This window comes from Bos indicus x Bos taurus, chromosome 1, assembly GCF_003369695.1.
Source record: "Bos indicus x Bos taurus breed Angus x Brahman F1 hybrid chromosome 1, Bos_hybrid_MaternalHap_v2.0, whole genome shotgun sequence".
Lineage (NCBI taxonomy): Eukaryota > Metazoa > Chordata > Mammalia > Artiodactyla > Bovidae > Bos > Bos indicus x Bos taurus.
In genome coordinates this window covers 152,660,227-152,672,658 of record NC_040076.1, presented here as the reverse complement: position 1 = coordinate 152,672,658, position 12,432 = coordinate 152,660,227, and the positions used below count along the sequence as shown (strand labels likewise).

The 12,432-nt window shown below is 50.5% G+C and overlaps 1 protein-coding gene across 8 annotated transcripts in view; it reads right to left on the bottom strand.

Annotated features, from left to right (window-relative positions):
- Nucleotides 1-5,589: 5,589 nt before the first annotated feature.
- The window catches only part of OXNAD1 (oxidoreductase NAD binding domain containing 1), a 53,119-nt gene continuing 46,276 nt past the window's right edge, over nucleotides 5,590-12,432 (bottom strand). For 5 of the 8 annotated variants that reach the window (XM_027549461.1, XM_027549437.1, XM_027549444.1 and 2 more), the window contains 3 exons: nucleotides 7,698-7,940; nucleotides 6,827-6,935; nucleotides 5,590-6,152 (listed from right to left, as the gene is read on the bottom strand). In XM_027549461.1, the coding sequence (XP_027405262.1) occupies nucleotides 5,998-6,152; nucleotides 6,827-6,935; nucleotides 7,698-7,940 (507 nt within the window). In that variant the 3' untranslated portion in view covers nucleotides 5,590-5,997. Of the gene's footprint in view, nucleotides 6,153-6,826; nucleotides 6,936-7,697; nucleotides 7,941-8,332; nucleotides 9,110-12,432 lie in introns of those variants that run through there. The other 3 variants (XM_027549469.1, XM_027549475.1, XM_027549483.1) reach the window with 2 other exon arrangements.

Below are 12,432 nucleotides of genomic sequence, written 5' to 3'. Positions count from 1 at the left end.
ATACAGAAGGTGCTGTGTACACAGAATGGACTATTTCTCATCCACATAAAGAGTAAGCCAGAAAGAGAAAGACAAATATCATAAGCTGTCACTCGTATGTGGAATATAAAATACTACACACACGAACACACCTATGAACAGAGACAGACTCACAAACATAAGATCAAACTTGCGGTTCCAGGCGGGCGGGGCGGGGGGCATGGATGGGGGGTTTGGGCTGAGCAGATACACACATATATAGGATGGATAAACATCAAGGTCCTACTAGACAGTACAGGGAACTGTACTCAGTATCCTGTGATAACCCATAATGGAAAAGAAGGTGAAAGAATATGTAGATGTACAGCCAAATCACTGCTGCACAGCGAAAATAAATGCATTGTAAATCAACTATCAGTTCAGTTCAGTCGCTCAGTCAGGTCCGACTCTTGGCGACCCCATGGGCAATCACTACACGCCAAGCAAATTTTGTGAGTAAAATTTAAAAAAGGAGCTCTTTTGACCCTATTTCCCTTTCCAGCTACCATCCTATCTTTTTCTTTCCCTTAACAGTAAAATTCTTTGCAATTACAGTCGACACTCACTCACTGTAATTGTATCTCCCTCTTAACATCCCTCTTATCATGGCCACTGGTGACCTTCCAGTCGCTGCGTCAGTGGCTGCTCATGGGAACCTCACTCTCCTGTTACTTCAAGCACGATACAGCTGACCGGCCCGTCCTGCCTGAAACACTGTCCTCACGTGGGGCTCCGACACCACTCTCTTCTCGCCTATTCGAGCACTTTCTGCGGCTCTAGAAGTGCCAACCTCATCAACCCTCCACAGCTTACTGAGGGCCACTGACTCAGCCCAGGCAGCCCCAAACAAGCTGAACATTGAAGATCTGAGCACAGTGGATGCAAACAATCAAATGTACAAAAAGCCGAGAGTTCACAGGGAGGCTTAGAAAAACCTCACTGGTCATTTTGGAGGTTGCTTGGACACCAACTCATAACAGGTTAGTTGGTAAACAAAGGGAAAGAATCAAGCGCTGATCCTGCCTTTCCAATTCAGACTCATTTCAGGGCAAAGTCAATGAGGGAAAGTTCTTTTTAGAAGAAGCATGAGCAATAAATGCGGCAAGATGATAGAAATGGGCAATTAGTCCTTAATGAAATAGCACACAATGATCAACAGCTACTAAGATAACTTGGGTGAAAGGCTGATAGAGAACTTTATACTGGGGGGAATCAGGCTGACAAAAGCTGAACCCACTGACCAATCTTAAAAACACTGAGAGCGGGACAGACGTTAGGTGTCACCTCAGGATGCAACAGAAATACGTAACACCACTTACGACATGGTCTCCCAAAAGAAAAAAAAAATCTTGAGTCTGAATCTAAATAAGCTCCAGATCTACTTACCAGTTTATGCGACATACAGAGCATAGAGGCCATGTTCAACCACACCAAGAGGGTACCGCGGGCGGGGTTCACGACGTGGGAAAGTCCGCAGGACCACCCGGCTTCTTCAGCAAGGTGTCTGGGTACATGTGTGGGCAGGGGGGAGGGGACCGTGGATTGAAAGACGCTCAGGAGAGATACCGACTGAATTGCGAGCTGTGGACTTCGCGGCAATGCGGGGAGAACGTAGGGAAAACAGTGCCGGCGCGTCTCAGACGACCGTAAGGGGTCGGTGTTACTTGTGCTGCATGACGACAGCTCCATGGTCATCCTGAGGTGATATGGCTGTTACATGCCCAAGAATTTACAGGTATGATTTCTAGGGTTAGCTTCAAAATACCCCTGAAACATTAAAACCCAAGAAGTTGAGGACAGACAAAAACAGACAGTGCATGCTGGTCATCAATGACGTTGGTGATGGATGTGTAAGAGTTGACGCTACTGTCTTCTGTACTTGGGTATATCTGCCATTTCCTTCTCCAGGGCATCTTGGCAACCCAGGGAACAAGCTCATGTCTCCTGCATGGGCGGGGGGCGGGGCGGAGGAAGGGGGCGGATTCTTTACCGCGGAGGCACCAGGGAACCCCGGCTAATCCCCGGTGATGCCAGTGTGTGTGCGCCTGTGTGCGGTAGTCGCTCGGCCGTGGCCCACTCCTTGCGACCCCAGGGACAGTAGCTCACCAGGCTCTGCTGCCCGTGGGATTCTCCAGGCAAGAATACCGAAGCGGGTGGCCACTGCCTTCTCCAGGTGTAACCAATAAATAATTAAAAAACAAAACAAAACGAAGGCCAGTTCATCAGCTCTGGGAAGGCCCTTTCACCCATGTACGAAGCATCTACTAAGTGCCTATTGCACGCTCAGGAGAGCGCTGAACAAGGCAGAGCCCTCCTCACGGGCAGGCTCCAGGCCGGCGGAGGAACCCGGGCCGTCTGCCTCCGACATCCTGAGCAGGAAAGCGGAACGCGGAGTCACGCCACGCTCCCGCTCATGCTCTGCCCTGCCGAGCCCTCCCCGGGGACCTTCAGCCTCGGTGGCGCTATTCTGTCTCACATGCGGGCGCAAGTCTGTGCCCAGACGTGGGTAATTACAAACCAGGGCACCGCGCAGGTCACCGGCCCAGCGCGGGGTGGGCTGAGCCGCGAACCCAGCGGTTGGCTCAGGGCTCCCCAGCTGCCCTTCTCAGCCACCACGCCAGCAGTCCCAAGGCACCCGGGCTGGGCTTCCCCGAGACGGAGCTAGGAGCTCCCAGAGGGATCCTGACGGGCCTGGCGGGCAAGGGCAAACGGATCTCCTTGAGCAGCGGACCAGAAGCACCGTTCCGTGCTCATCGCCAGAAAGGATGGAGCTGGAAGGGGCTGCCATCCAGGCAATGGTCACAATCTGGCCCCTCAGGGGTTTATAGACAGTGAGCAAGCAGCTGGAGAGTGAACTCAGGCCGGGAGGCCAGGAGGCCGGGAGGCCGGGCCCTTCAGGGAAGAGGCAAACATTCTCGCCCATGCTTTCCTTAAGCCGTGTGCAGCGATGGATCTCGCCCGAGGACTGGCCTTTCTTTAGGAGCTAAGGATCAGACAGCACAAGGTCTTACTCATGGAAATGCTTTTCTTCGGCTCCACGTTAACGACCGTAATTGTAACGAATCTTGCCTGGGGACCTGTTTCTCAAGACTTGTCCCCCTAATGACACAGCAGCAGTCTGCCTCGCCCGGAGACATTGCCCAGAACCCGTTCTCCCTGGCTAGTCTGGGGCCGGTTATCTCAGGATGTCTGTCTTAGGGGAGGGTCTGGGGGAGCTCTTAGGACCTCGAAGTATTCTTTTTCTCTATTCTCAGCTGTCAGCTGAGAAGTATCCAATGCCCTGCTTAAAACAGTGGGGGTGGGTACTCTTTCTACCCGCTTCTGATGTCCGTGTCAGAAGCTTTATCTTTCACTTCCAATGAACACCTACCCAAGGCTCTCGTGAATGAGACGGCCTTTGGTCCCAGAGGTGTCTTCTCCTCTGGAGACCATGGATCCGGCACCGCAGCTCGCCATAAGCTGTTGCAGGCAGCCTGCCGGGCAGAGCTGGGTGCCCCAGGGCGGGCGGCCCTGGTTCTCTGACAACACAGAGCCTGACCCAGGCCGTGCTGCAGACGCCCCAGCACCCCACACTGACACGGAAAGGCCCAGGGCGGCCCCCTGCACAGGCATCTCCTCCGGAGGGCCGCCTGGGCCTGGGGCTGAGCGCACTGCCCCCGTCCCTGCCCCTCCCGTCTCCAGCTCCTTGGCCTCCTGAGTGCGCGGCCCTCAGGCCCAGCCCGCGGCCTGGACACCCCGGGGCCTCCTGACTCAGGGCTCCAAGGAGCCAGAGCCCCCCGTGCACCCGCCACTTCCGAACAGTGCTGACCGCTGCCCTGAATGGACTCCGATGTTCCCATCAGGTCACAAGCCCCCCTTTGCTCCTCAGTTCAGTTCAGTCGCTTAGTCCTGTCCGACTCTTTGCGACTCCATGGACCGCAGCACGCCAGGCCTCCCTGTCCATCACCAACTCCTGGAGCTTGGCTCAAACTCATGTCCATTGAGTCCGTGATGCCATCCAACCATCTCATCTTCGGTTGTCCCCTTCTCCTCCCACCTACAATCTTTCCCAGCATCAGGGTCTTTTCAAATGAGTCAGCCCTTTGCATCAGGTGACCAAAGTATTGAAGCTTCAGCTTCAGCATCAGTCCTTCCAATGAATATTCAGGACTGGTTTCCTTTAGAATGGACTGGTTGGATCTTCTTGCAGTCCAAGGGACTCTCAAGAGTCCACTCCAACACCGTAGTTCAAAAGCATCAATTCTTTGGCACTCAGCTTTCTTTATAGTCCAACTCTCACATCCATACATGACTACTGGAAAAACCATAGCTTTGACTAGACGGACCTTTGTTAGCAAAGTAATATCTCTGCTGTTTAATATGCTGTCTAGGTTAGTCATAACTTTTCTTCCAAGGAGTGTCTTTTTATTTCATGGCTGCAGTCGCCATCTGCAGTGATTTTGGAGGCCCCCCAAAATAAAGTCTTTCACTGTTTCCACTGTTTCTCCATCTATTTGCCATGAAGCAATGGGACCAGATGCCATGATCTTAGTTTTCTGAATGTTGAGCTTTAAGCCAACTTTCTCACTCTCCTCTTTCACTTTCATCAAGAGGCTCTTTAGTTCTTCTTCGCTCCTAGTGAAATCAAATCTGGTATTGAAATAGCTGACCAATGACCTCTGCTTAAAACATAACAAAATTCAAAACGTCCTAGTCAAGGCTAGCGTGGTGATGCCAGCCATCACGGGGCCCCACAGATGAATGATGTGTTTACACCCTGGAGTCCCCGAGACCTGCCCTGGAGAGGAGGAAGGGCCCCCTGCCCTCTCTCCTCAGCTGAGGACTAAACTCTGCATGGTCCCTACACCTCCCACGCTGGTCTACCTCTCTTCTCAGACCCCATGCACCTCATGAGGTTCTCCAAGAAGCCAGCCGTGGTCCTTGTCACAGAAAGGAGGGCCTGGCCTGAGCCTGGGGACATTTCTCAGATTTTTAAAAATCTACACAAAAATAAGGAGTACAGTCTTCTTTTTAGCAGTTCCACCAGGGAAGCCTCAGACAAGGCTCTCAACTCTCTCCACCCATTCTGGGGACCGCCTCCTGACCCCAGGCTTAGCAAGCACTTAAAATGGTAGCTGCTTTCTTTCAGCCACTCAAAAGCCGTGGTGCCAGGAACAACCCTGGCCAAAGAATGAAATATGAGGCAGAGCAGCAGGACTTGGAATTGGCTCTGCACCCCGCGATCAATCCTGAGCACACTTGTACAGCCCATCAAGCCCAGACACTGAGGGCAGAATCACAGAGAACACAGCACTCATCGTCACCTCGGTCCCGGAAGAGAAGCCACCTCACACGTGGAGCGCTGAGACAGACAGCCAAGACATGGGCCTCAGAAAAGGTTTCATCTGAGGAGAAACTCACAGTCAGGATACATACTTAGGATATTCATTAACAGAAGCAAATATGCTGGATGTTCAATACCCTAAAGCAGTTTTCCCAACAGCTTTCTATTTCCAAACCCAACTTTTAACAGTCTCAAGAAACGAGGCTGCAGGCCACAAGAAGGTAAACTAAGACATTCAACAGAAACCATTCCAAATGATCTCACATTTACGTTTATTCAACAAAAGATACATACGTGGCTGTCAAATAATTTAAAGAGCCTGCATTTCACACACAAAACAGTAGCTTCACATGGGTGAAGGATGTGTCTTTTTTCCCTTGAGAGAAAATATGTATTGACCAATTCAAGGTACACCATGAGATAATCAGTTATTCATAAAAGAAAGTCAATGTAATAAAAATCAGTTTAATTAATGAAGTTTTTGCAACAAGTTTATCTTTTAACTGTCAGCTGCTTTTACTTGTTTCTCCAATTGGGCAGAGTCCACAGCCTTAAAAAGAGAGTGGGCAGAGGAAAATCACAGGCCGAACCACAGAGCGCCCTGTGTGTGAGCCTCGCAGGCCTCATCTGCCTCCTTCTCCCGGCCCCGCCTGCCGCTACCACCACTTCTCAAAGCAGATGTGCTCTCTGGGGACGCGGCTGCTCTCCAGCTCCTTGGAGAAGAAGTCTGTCATGGGAGGTGGACCGCAAATGTAGAACAAGGTCTCTTTCGAAATGTGATCTCTTATCTCCTTCTGCGTTATTCTTCCTTCTGCCGAAAACACAGAATAGACACCAAGTTGAGCCAGATGCGTTTGTACTGAAAGGAGGAAGCACTGACCACAACTTGGCAACAGAGTTTATTTTCAATAACTGGGCCCAGAGGTTGTGCCCCGAGTCATCCACGCATTGGCTCCTGCGGGCGTCCAGGCCGGATCCCAGCTGAGAGCGTGTCTCCAGGCTTCCTGAAGCCACAGCGAGCAACGCGGGCAGCCGGTCACCACACACTCTCCAGACAGGGCCGCGCAGCGTGCTGGTCTTTGGGACAGATTCAAAACTGCCTTCAGCAAAGTAACTAAACTGCTTTGTGAGAAATCCTTCCAGGAGGGGAAACCACGAAAAATTTAAATGACTATTCATGGCAAATGGAACTGATTCAGTCAAAGCTGGAGGATAAATTCTCTGTATGCATGTTACAGCAATGACGCAAAGGTCCCCTAAAAAATGCAGAAAATAAATTTTGAATATAGGCAGCAGGAGATCTGTATATAATAAGTGAACCCAACTAATCTCTCCTTATGTTTCCATAATGAATCATCTCTCAATCCCCCAGGTAGTGACATTCCCAGCCAGCAAATGCCAACAATAAAGCATTCACACTCAACCAACTGGCACATCCACACGGCAACGGCGTGGAGACGGTGAAAACACCTTTTGGGGACTCACCCGTGATGTACGGTCTGAGGTCTGCAGTGATTTGTGTCGTCTGTTTTGTAACATGCAAACTGCAGGCAATCTGCTCAGGAAATTCATTTACTAGATCGAGGATATTTTTCTGGAATGTCAAACGTATTTGGTCACACGACAATTTTAAAAAACCAAAACAGATGTGCACCCCCCGGACGCCGAAGCTCCACTGCCAATTCTGCACACGTCCGCTGCTCAGCTCTCCACTTAAGAGAGGCATTGTTTGCAGCCGGGCAGGCCAGAGCAATCTGAGTGCGGGGGGCTATTTGCCTTTAATTGAAATCTGAATATGCTAACAAGCATATTACTAACTCTCCAGGAGTTTTTGCTTTTTTCTTTTCTCTCAGGCGTGGGCAATTAAGCAGCAGTTTCAGTGACCACAGTTGTGTCTTTTAACTGTTTCTGTTCTTTTGTTCATCCTTGCAGCTGCAAAGCCACCCAGAGCGACAGGCTTCTCCCTCAGAGGGACTTAGTTCCTGCAGATGCAGCTGATGGGGGTTTCACGTATTGAGCTGGGTCACACCTACTCTTGGGGCACCCAGCCCACTCGTAGGCCTCTTGACCCTCTGGGGAGCCCCAGGGGCAGGCTGAATTTTTCTGCTCACCCACCTCCAGACTCAAGCCCGCCAGACCTGCCCTCTTCTGTCACTGCACTGGGAGCCTCCTTAGCACTAGCTTTTTAAATAGTTCTGGGCAGGATAGGATGTGCTGATTAATTCTCTCTTGAACAGGGTTCAGCCTTTCAAGCCTCTGGTTTGAACTGCTGGAGAGAAGAGCGAATGGAGAGAAGAAAGGCCCGTGCCACAAGCCTGCTCACGCCCAGCTAAACGAGACGCACACTGCTCCCCACCTTGAACAGGAGCTCGCTGGTGTCTTTCGCGCTGTACAGCAGTCTGACTGTCCCCATCTCATACCCCTGTCCCTTGCTTGCCCGCTCTCTGAGGAGGTCGGCCGCGTGCTGCAGGATGGAAAGCAGGGGGTTAATCCCAACACCTCCCGCGATCAACACGAGGTTTCTGGAGGCGTCCGTGGGCTTCGGGTCGAAGAAGAACTCCCCCCCGACTCTCACAGCCACCTCAGAGTCCAGGGTGCACTGCGGGGGACAGAGAAGAGACGTTAGTCCTCTGTGGCAAAGGCCTTACACCAAATGCTCGTCCGTAGTAAGGCTGAGTGTCCGCCCCCGGGGTGTCTATCAGTTTCTAGGCCCATCTTCACTCACTCACAGTGGCTGTAGGGCCATGAACTGATTCCACTCGCCCATCACCCAGGCTGTTGCGCGTCCACCTTCGTGACGCAGGTGGCACAGCTACGCCGGATGGAGACAAGGAGGCCTGCCTCAGGGACTCTGCCACATGCTGACTTTCTGGGTGATGAACTAGCTGGCTTGTGCAGAGGCCCTGGGCCCAGGGGACAGCCTGGAAGCAGGAGGTGAGGACCACTCCCACCCCTGCAGGCAAAGGGGCTACGCCGGGTAAGGACACTTACACCAGGGTGACCATCAGAGCTGCACACGCTGGCTCTCCAGGGGGACCACGCTGCCCCAACGGGGGCATTCTGGAGGGTGTAACCGTGATCTGAGGAACCCAGCTGGCATTTAGAGGGCGGTGCCCGAGATGCCGGATGTGAACTCGGGTGTCCCAAAGCTGCTCCTACTAAGCAAACGGCTAAACCTGCAGGAGATCCGTGGGCCAGTTTCTGCGGGTAGTTTGATGCCAGCCATCTGGGGGGCATTTACACCACAGCAATCAGCAGATACAACAAATGAGGACTTTTTAAAGTCAGAAAGCCGGTCTGACAGCACACTGTGATCTGTAACGCACACAGGCTACCCTGCATGATGTCTTTCTGAACGATCTTCAGGACGTTCATGGAGGTGAAACCAGTTCGCAAGGATCTGAGACTAGACCCTAACTCATTTCATAAAAAAAACCTGAAAGGAGTATTTGCACGGATCTAATGTCACCTGAATCTTCCAGAATGTTACTGCCATGTAGACTGTATGGTACTGTGTCCAAAACTTTACCAAGCATGTTCACTGTTCTAGAAAACCGGATCCAAGGGTGCAGCACGCATGGGTGGTCCTGGCGACAGCTGTGCACCATCTGCATTTGCAGACGTGTATTCACACGCGGAGATCCTACGCCGAGGAGCAGGAGCCTGACTGACTGCTTCAGCCTACCTTCTAGTTTCCTGGGCTTCCCTGGTGGCTCAGCTGATAAAGAATCCCCCTGCAATGCAGGAGACCTGGGTTCAATCCCTGGGTTGGGAAGATCCCCTGGAGAAGGGAAAGGCTGCCCACTCCAGTATTCTGGCCTGGAGAATCCCATGGAGTGTATAGTCCATGGGGTCGCAAAGAGTCAGACATGACTGAGTGACTTTCACGTCACTCACCATTTTTATGCTGAAGCACAGTCTGATTATGGATCACTTTCCTTTGCTTCTCCTTTGTATTATACTTTATACTATAGACAGCATATTAAAAGACAGAGAGATTACTTTGCCAACAAAGGTCTGTCTAGTCAAAGCTATGGTTTTTCCAGTGGTCATGTATAGATGTGAGATTTGGACTGTGAAGAAAGCTGAGCGCCGAAGAATTGATGCTTTTGAACTATGGTGTTGGAGGACACTCCTGAGAGTCCCTTGGACTGCAAGGAGATCCAACCAGTCCATCCTAAAGGAGATCAATCCTGGGTGTTCACTGGAAGGACTGATGTTGAAGCTGAAGCTCCAATAGTTTGGCCACCTGATGCAAAGAGCTGACTCATCTGAAAAGATTGAAGAAAGATTGAAGGTGGGAGGAGAAGGGGACGCCAGAGGATGAGATGGTTGGATGGCATCACCAACTTGATGGACATGGGTTTGGGTGGACTCTGGGAGTTGGTGATGGACAGGGAGGCCTGGCGTGCTGTGGTTCATGGGGCTGCAAAGAGTCGGACACGACTGGCCCACTGAACTGATGATGTGGTTTTTTTTTTTTTAATATACCTGATTACATGAACTCTGAATTTCATTTTGGAAATGGAAGGGGGCACTGGATCTGGCAGTGTTGAGAACCCCTAGTTTGGAGAAAAACACGTTGATCTAGGGGTCAGAAGGCTGAATCTTATTCAGAGCCCCTAGGAATCAGCAAGCCCGTGTGCTCCTCAGAGCCTCTGCTGCCACACCTGGAAAATGGGCTCCCACCCCCGTCCTGCTCACTGCCCCTGGGGTGTGGTGGGCATCGCATGACACTGTGGGGAGGCCCCTGGCAGCAAGTGCCACATGGAGGGTGTTCTGGTCATGTGGCTATAACAGAAGAAAAGACGCAGAGGCGCCTGCCTCCTCCTTTCCTGTCACCAAAGGAATCAAGAATCTTATATCAGGGGCATTCCTGATCAAATCAACTGAGTGGACTCCCTCCTAAGGATTCTGAAGGCCAACGCTGAGCACTCACCCAGCACCCTGCTTGACAAGTATGCAGTAAGTACTTTTTGATATGAATTTAATTTGGGGCTCTATCACTCAAAGAGTTAAAATTTAGAAATCTAAGAAAAAATGAAAATTCTTTGAATTCACAAATAATTTGGTCAAGAGCTGCTAAATGAATGGAAATCCTCTCTCTGAGTGGGGGGTGGGGGGTGGGGGTGGTAACTGAACTTAACTATTCTTAACTATTAAACCTAGATAGCATATTAAAAAGCAGAGATATTACTTTGCCAACAAAGGTCCGTCTAGTCAAGGCTATGGTTTTTCCAGTGGTCATGTATGGATGTGAGAGTTGGACTGTGAAGAAAGCTGAGTGCCGAAGAATTGATACTTTTGAACTGTGGTGTTGGAGGAGACTCTTGAGAGTCCTTTGGACTGCAAGGAGATCCAACCAGTCCATCCTAAAGGAGATCAGTCCTGAGTGTTCATTGGAAGGACTGATGCTGAAGCTCAAACCCCAATACTTTGGCCACCTCATGCGAAGAGTTGACTCATTGGAAAAGACCCTGATGCCGGGAGGGATTGGGGGCAGGAGGAGAAGGGGACAACAGAGGATGAGATGGCCGGATGGCATCACCGACTCGATGGACATGAGTTTGGGTGAACTCTGGGAGTTGGTGATGGACAGGGAGGCCTGGCGTGCTGCAATTCATGGGGTCGCAAAGTCGGACACAATTGAGCGACTGAACTGAACTGAACTATTTTAAATATATAGGAGATTTTTACATGAAGGATGGTATATGAGTTTTCATTTTTGACATAAGAAATTAGCAGCAAGGGCACATTCCATTAGGAATAACTAAAACCCAGGAACTGCAACACTGGCTACGAGGTGCTTTTAAAATGCTCCTTCCCTACAAGTCTCGAAAACAGAAATCTGCAGAGGCTTGACCTAATGACAACAGTGGAGTTCATCCCTGTCTAACCCCCTCCCCTTCTTGCTTGCCTATATATTTCTCTCTTTATCGGTAAAAATCGAAGAGTAAAAGAGGCTAAGAAATGGGAGAGAAGACATTTTATCCAATGGTCACCTTCAGCGTGTTTAGTGATGACAACAAGCAAAGCCTTTAGGTTATTGTTTTTAGAAACCAGAGTATTTTCAACTCTAAAGTTGGCAAGAAAATGGGCCCCAGGGAAAGATAATACTCAAGAAGCCTGTTGTCTCTTTAGTGACAAGATGATCTTCAGGAGATCTATCTCCTAATTTGCTAGCATCTGCAAAGAATCAAAAGCCATCTTTGTCTTTTGTTGATCAATAAAAACCGCCAGGGTAGCAGGAACACGAGGCTTAAAAGTACTGTCGAGTATAAAACACAAGCACGTAAAGGGACATTACCTCCAATTACACGGCAATGTATCTAATTTGGGTATAGATTTTCTACTTGTGAAATAAACAACTTTTTCACAGCAACTGGAGCCCAGCACACAATAGCTGTCTAGAACCCTTTACCCTGCCAGGAGCTTGAGCCAAAGTAGATACAATAAAGGAAGACGTTTATGGCACTTTATTCCACGTCCCAGCAGAGCAGCCTGCTGCCACCCAGACACTCACGTGCCACTATTGTCCACTCTGATAGCTTAATAAAGACAAATCCTCAGGAGGAAAACAGCCACGTGAGAACAGTTCCAAGAAAAACCTGACTTCATAAAGGCTGCCTGCAACTCCCACTGGGCAGAGTGGAGCAGGCACCACGATTAGGATGTGCATTCAAGCAACGCCACTCGGAGATTTTCTACAGCCTCTTAGAATAAATTCCTTCATTGAAACATCAATGAGCCATGAAACCAAACAGGGAGCTATGGACCAGGACCAGGTCCAGGTCACGTGGGTGGCCGACGGCCGGAGGCAGTGCGTGGCACTGCGGGCCGGGGTGGCTGAGCTCCTTTTATCAGAGCTCGGGGCACAGGGCGCCCCTGCCACTCCCGCCCCCAGGGCGTGTGTTATCAGTTCAGGATACATTCTGGAGATAGAAGTAGGGGAAAATCCACAGAGAATCTAAAAAGGAACGAGGCAGCCGAGACCACACCAAATGAAGGACACAGAAGGTCGCAGGGAACACATGTGACAAGAGGCACTTCCTATGGAAACGCTGAGGCAAGCAGCTGGAGACGTGCCTAAA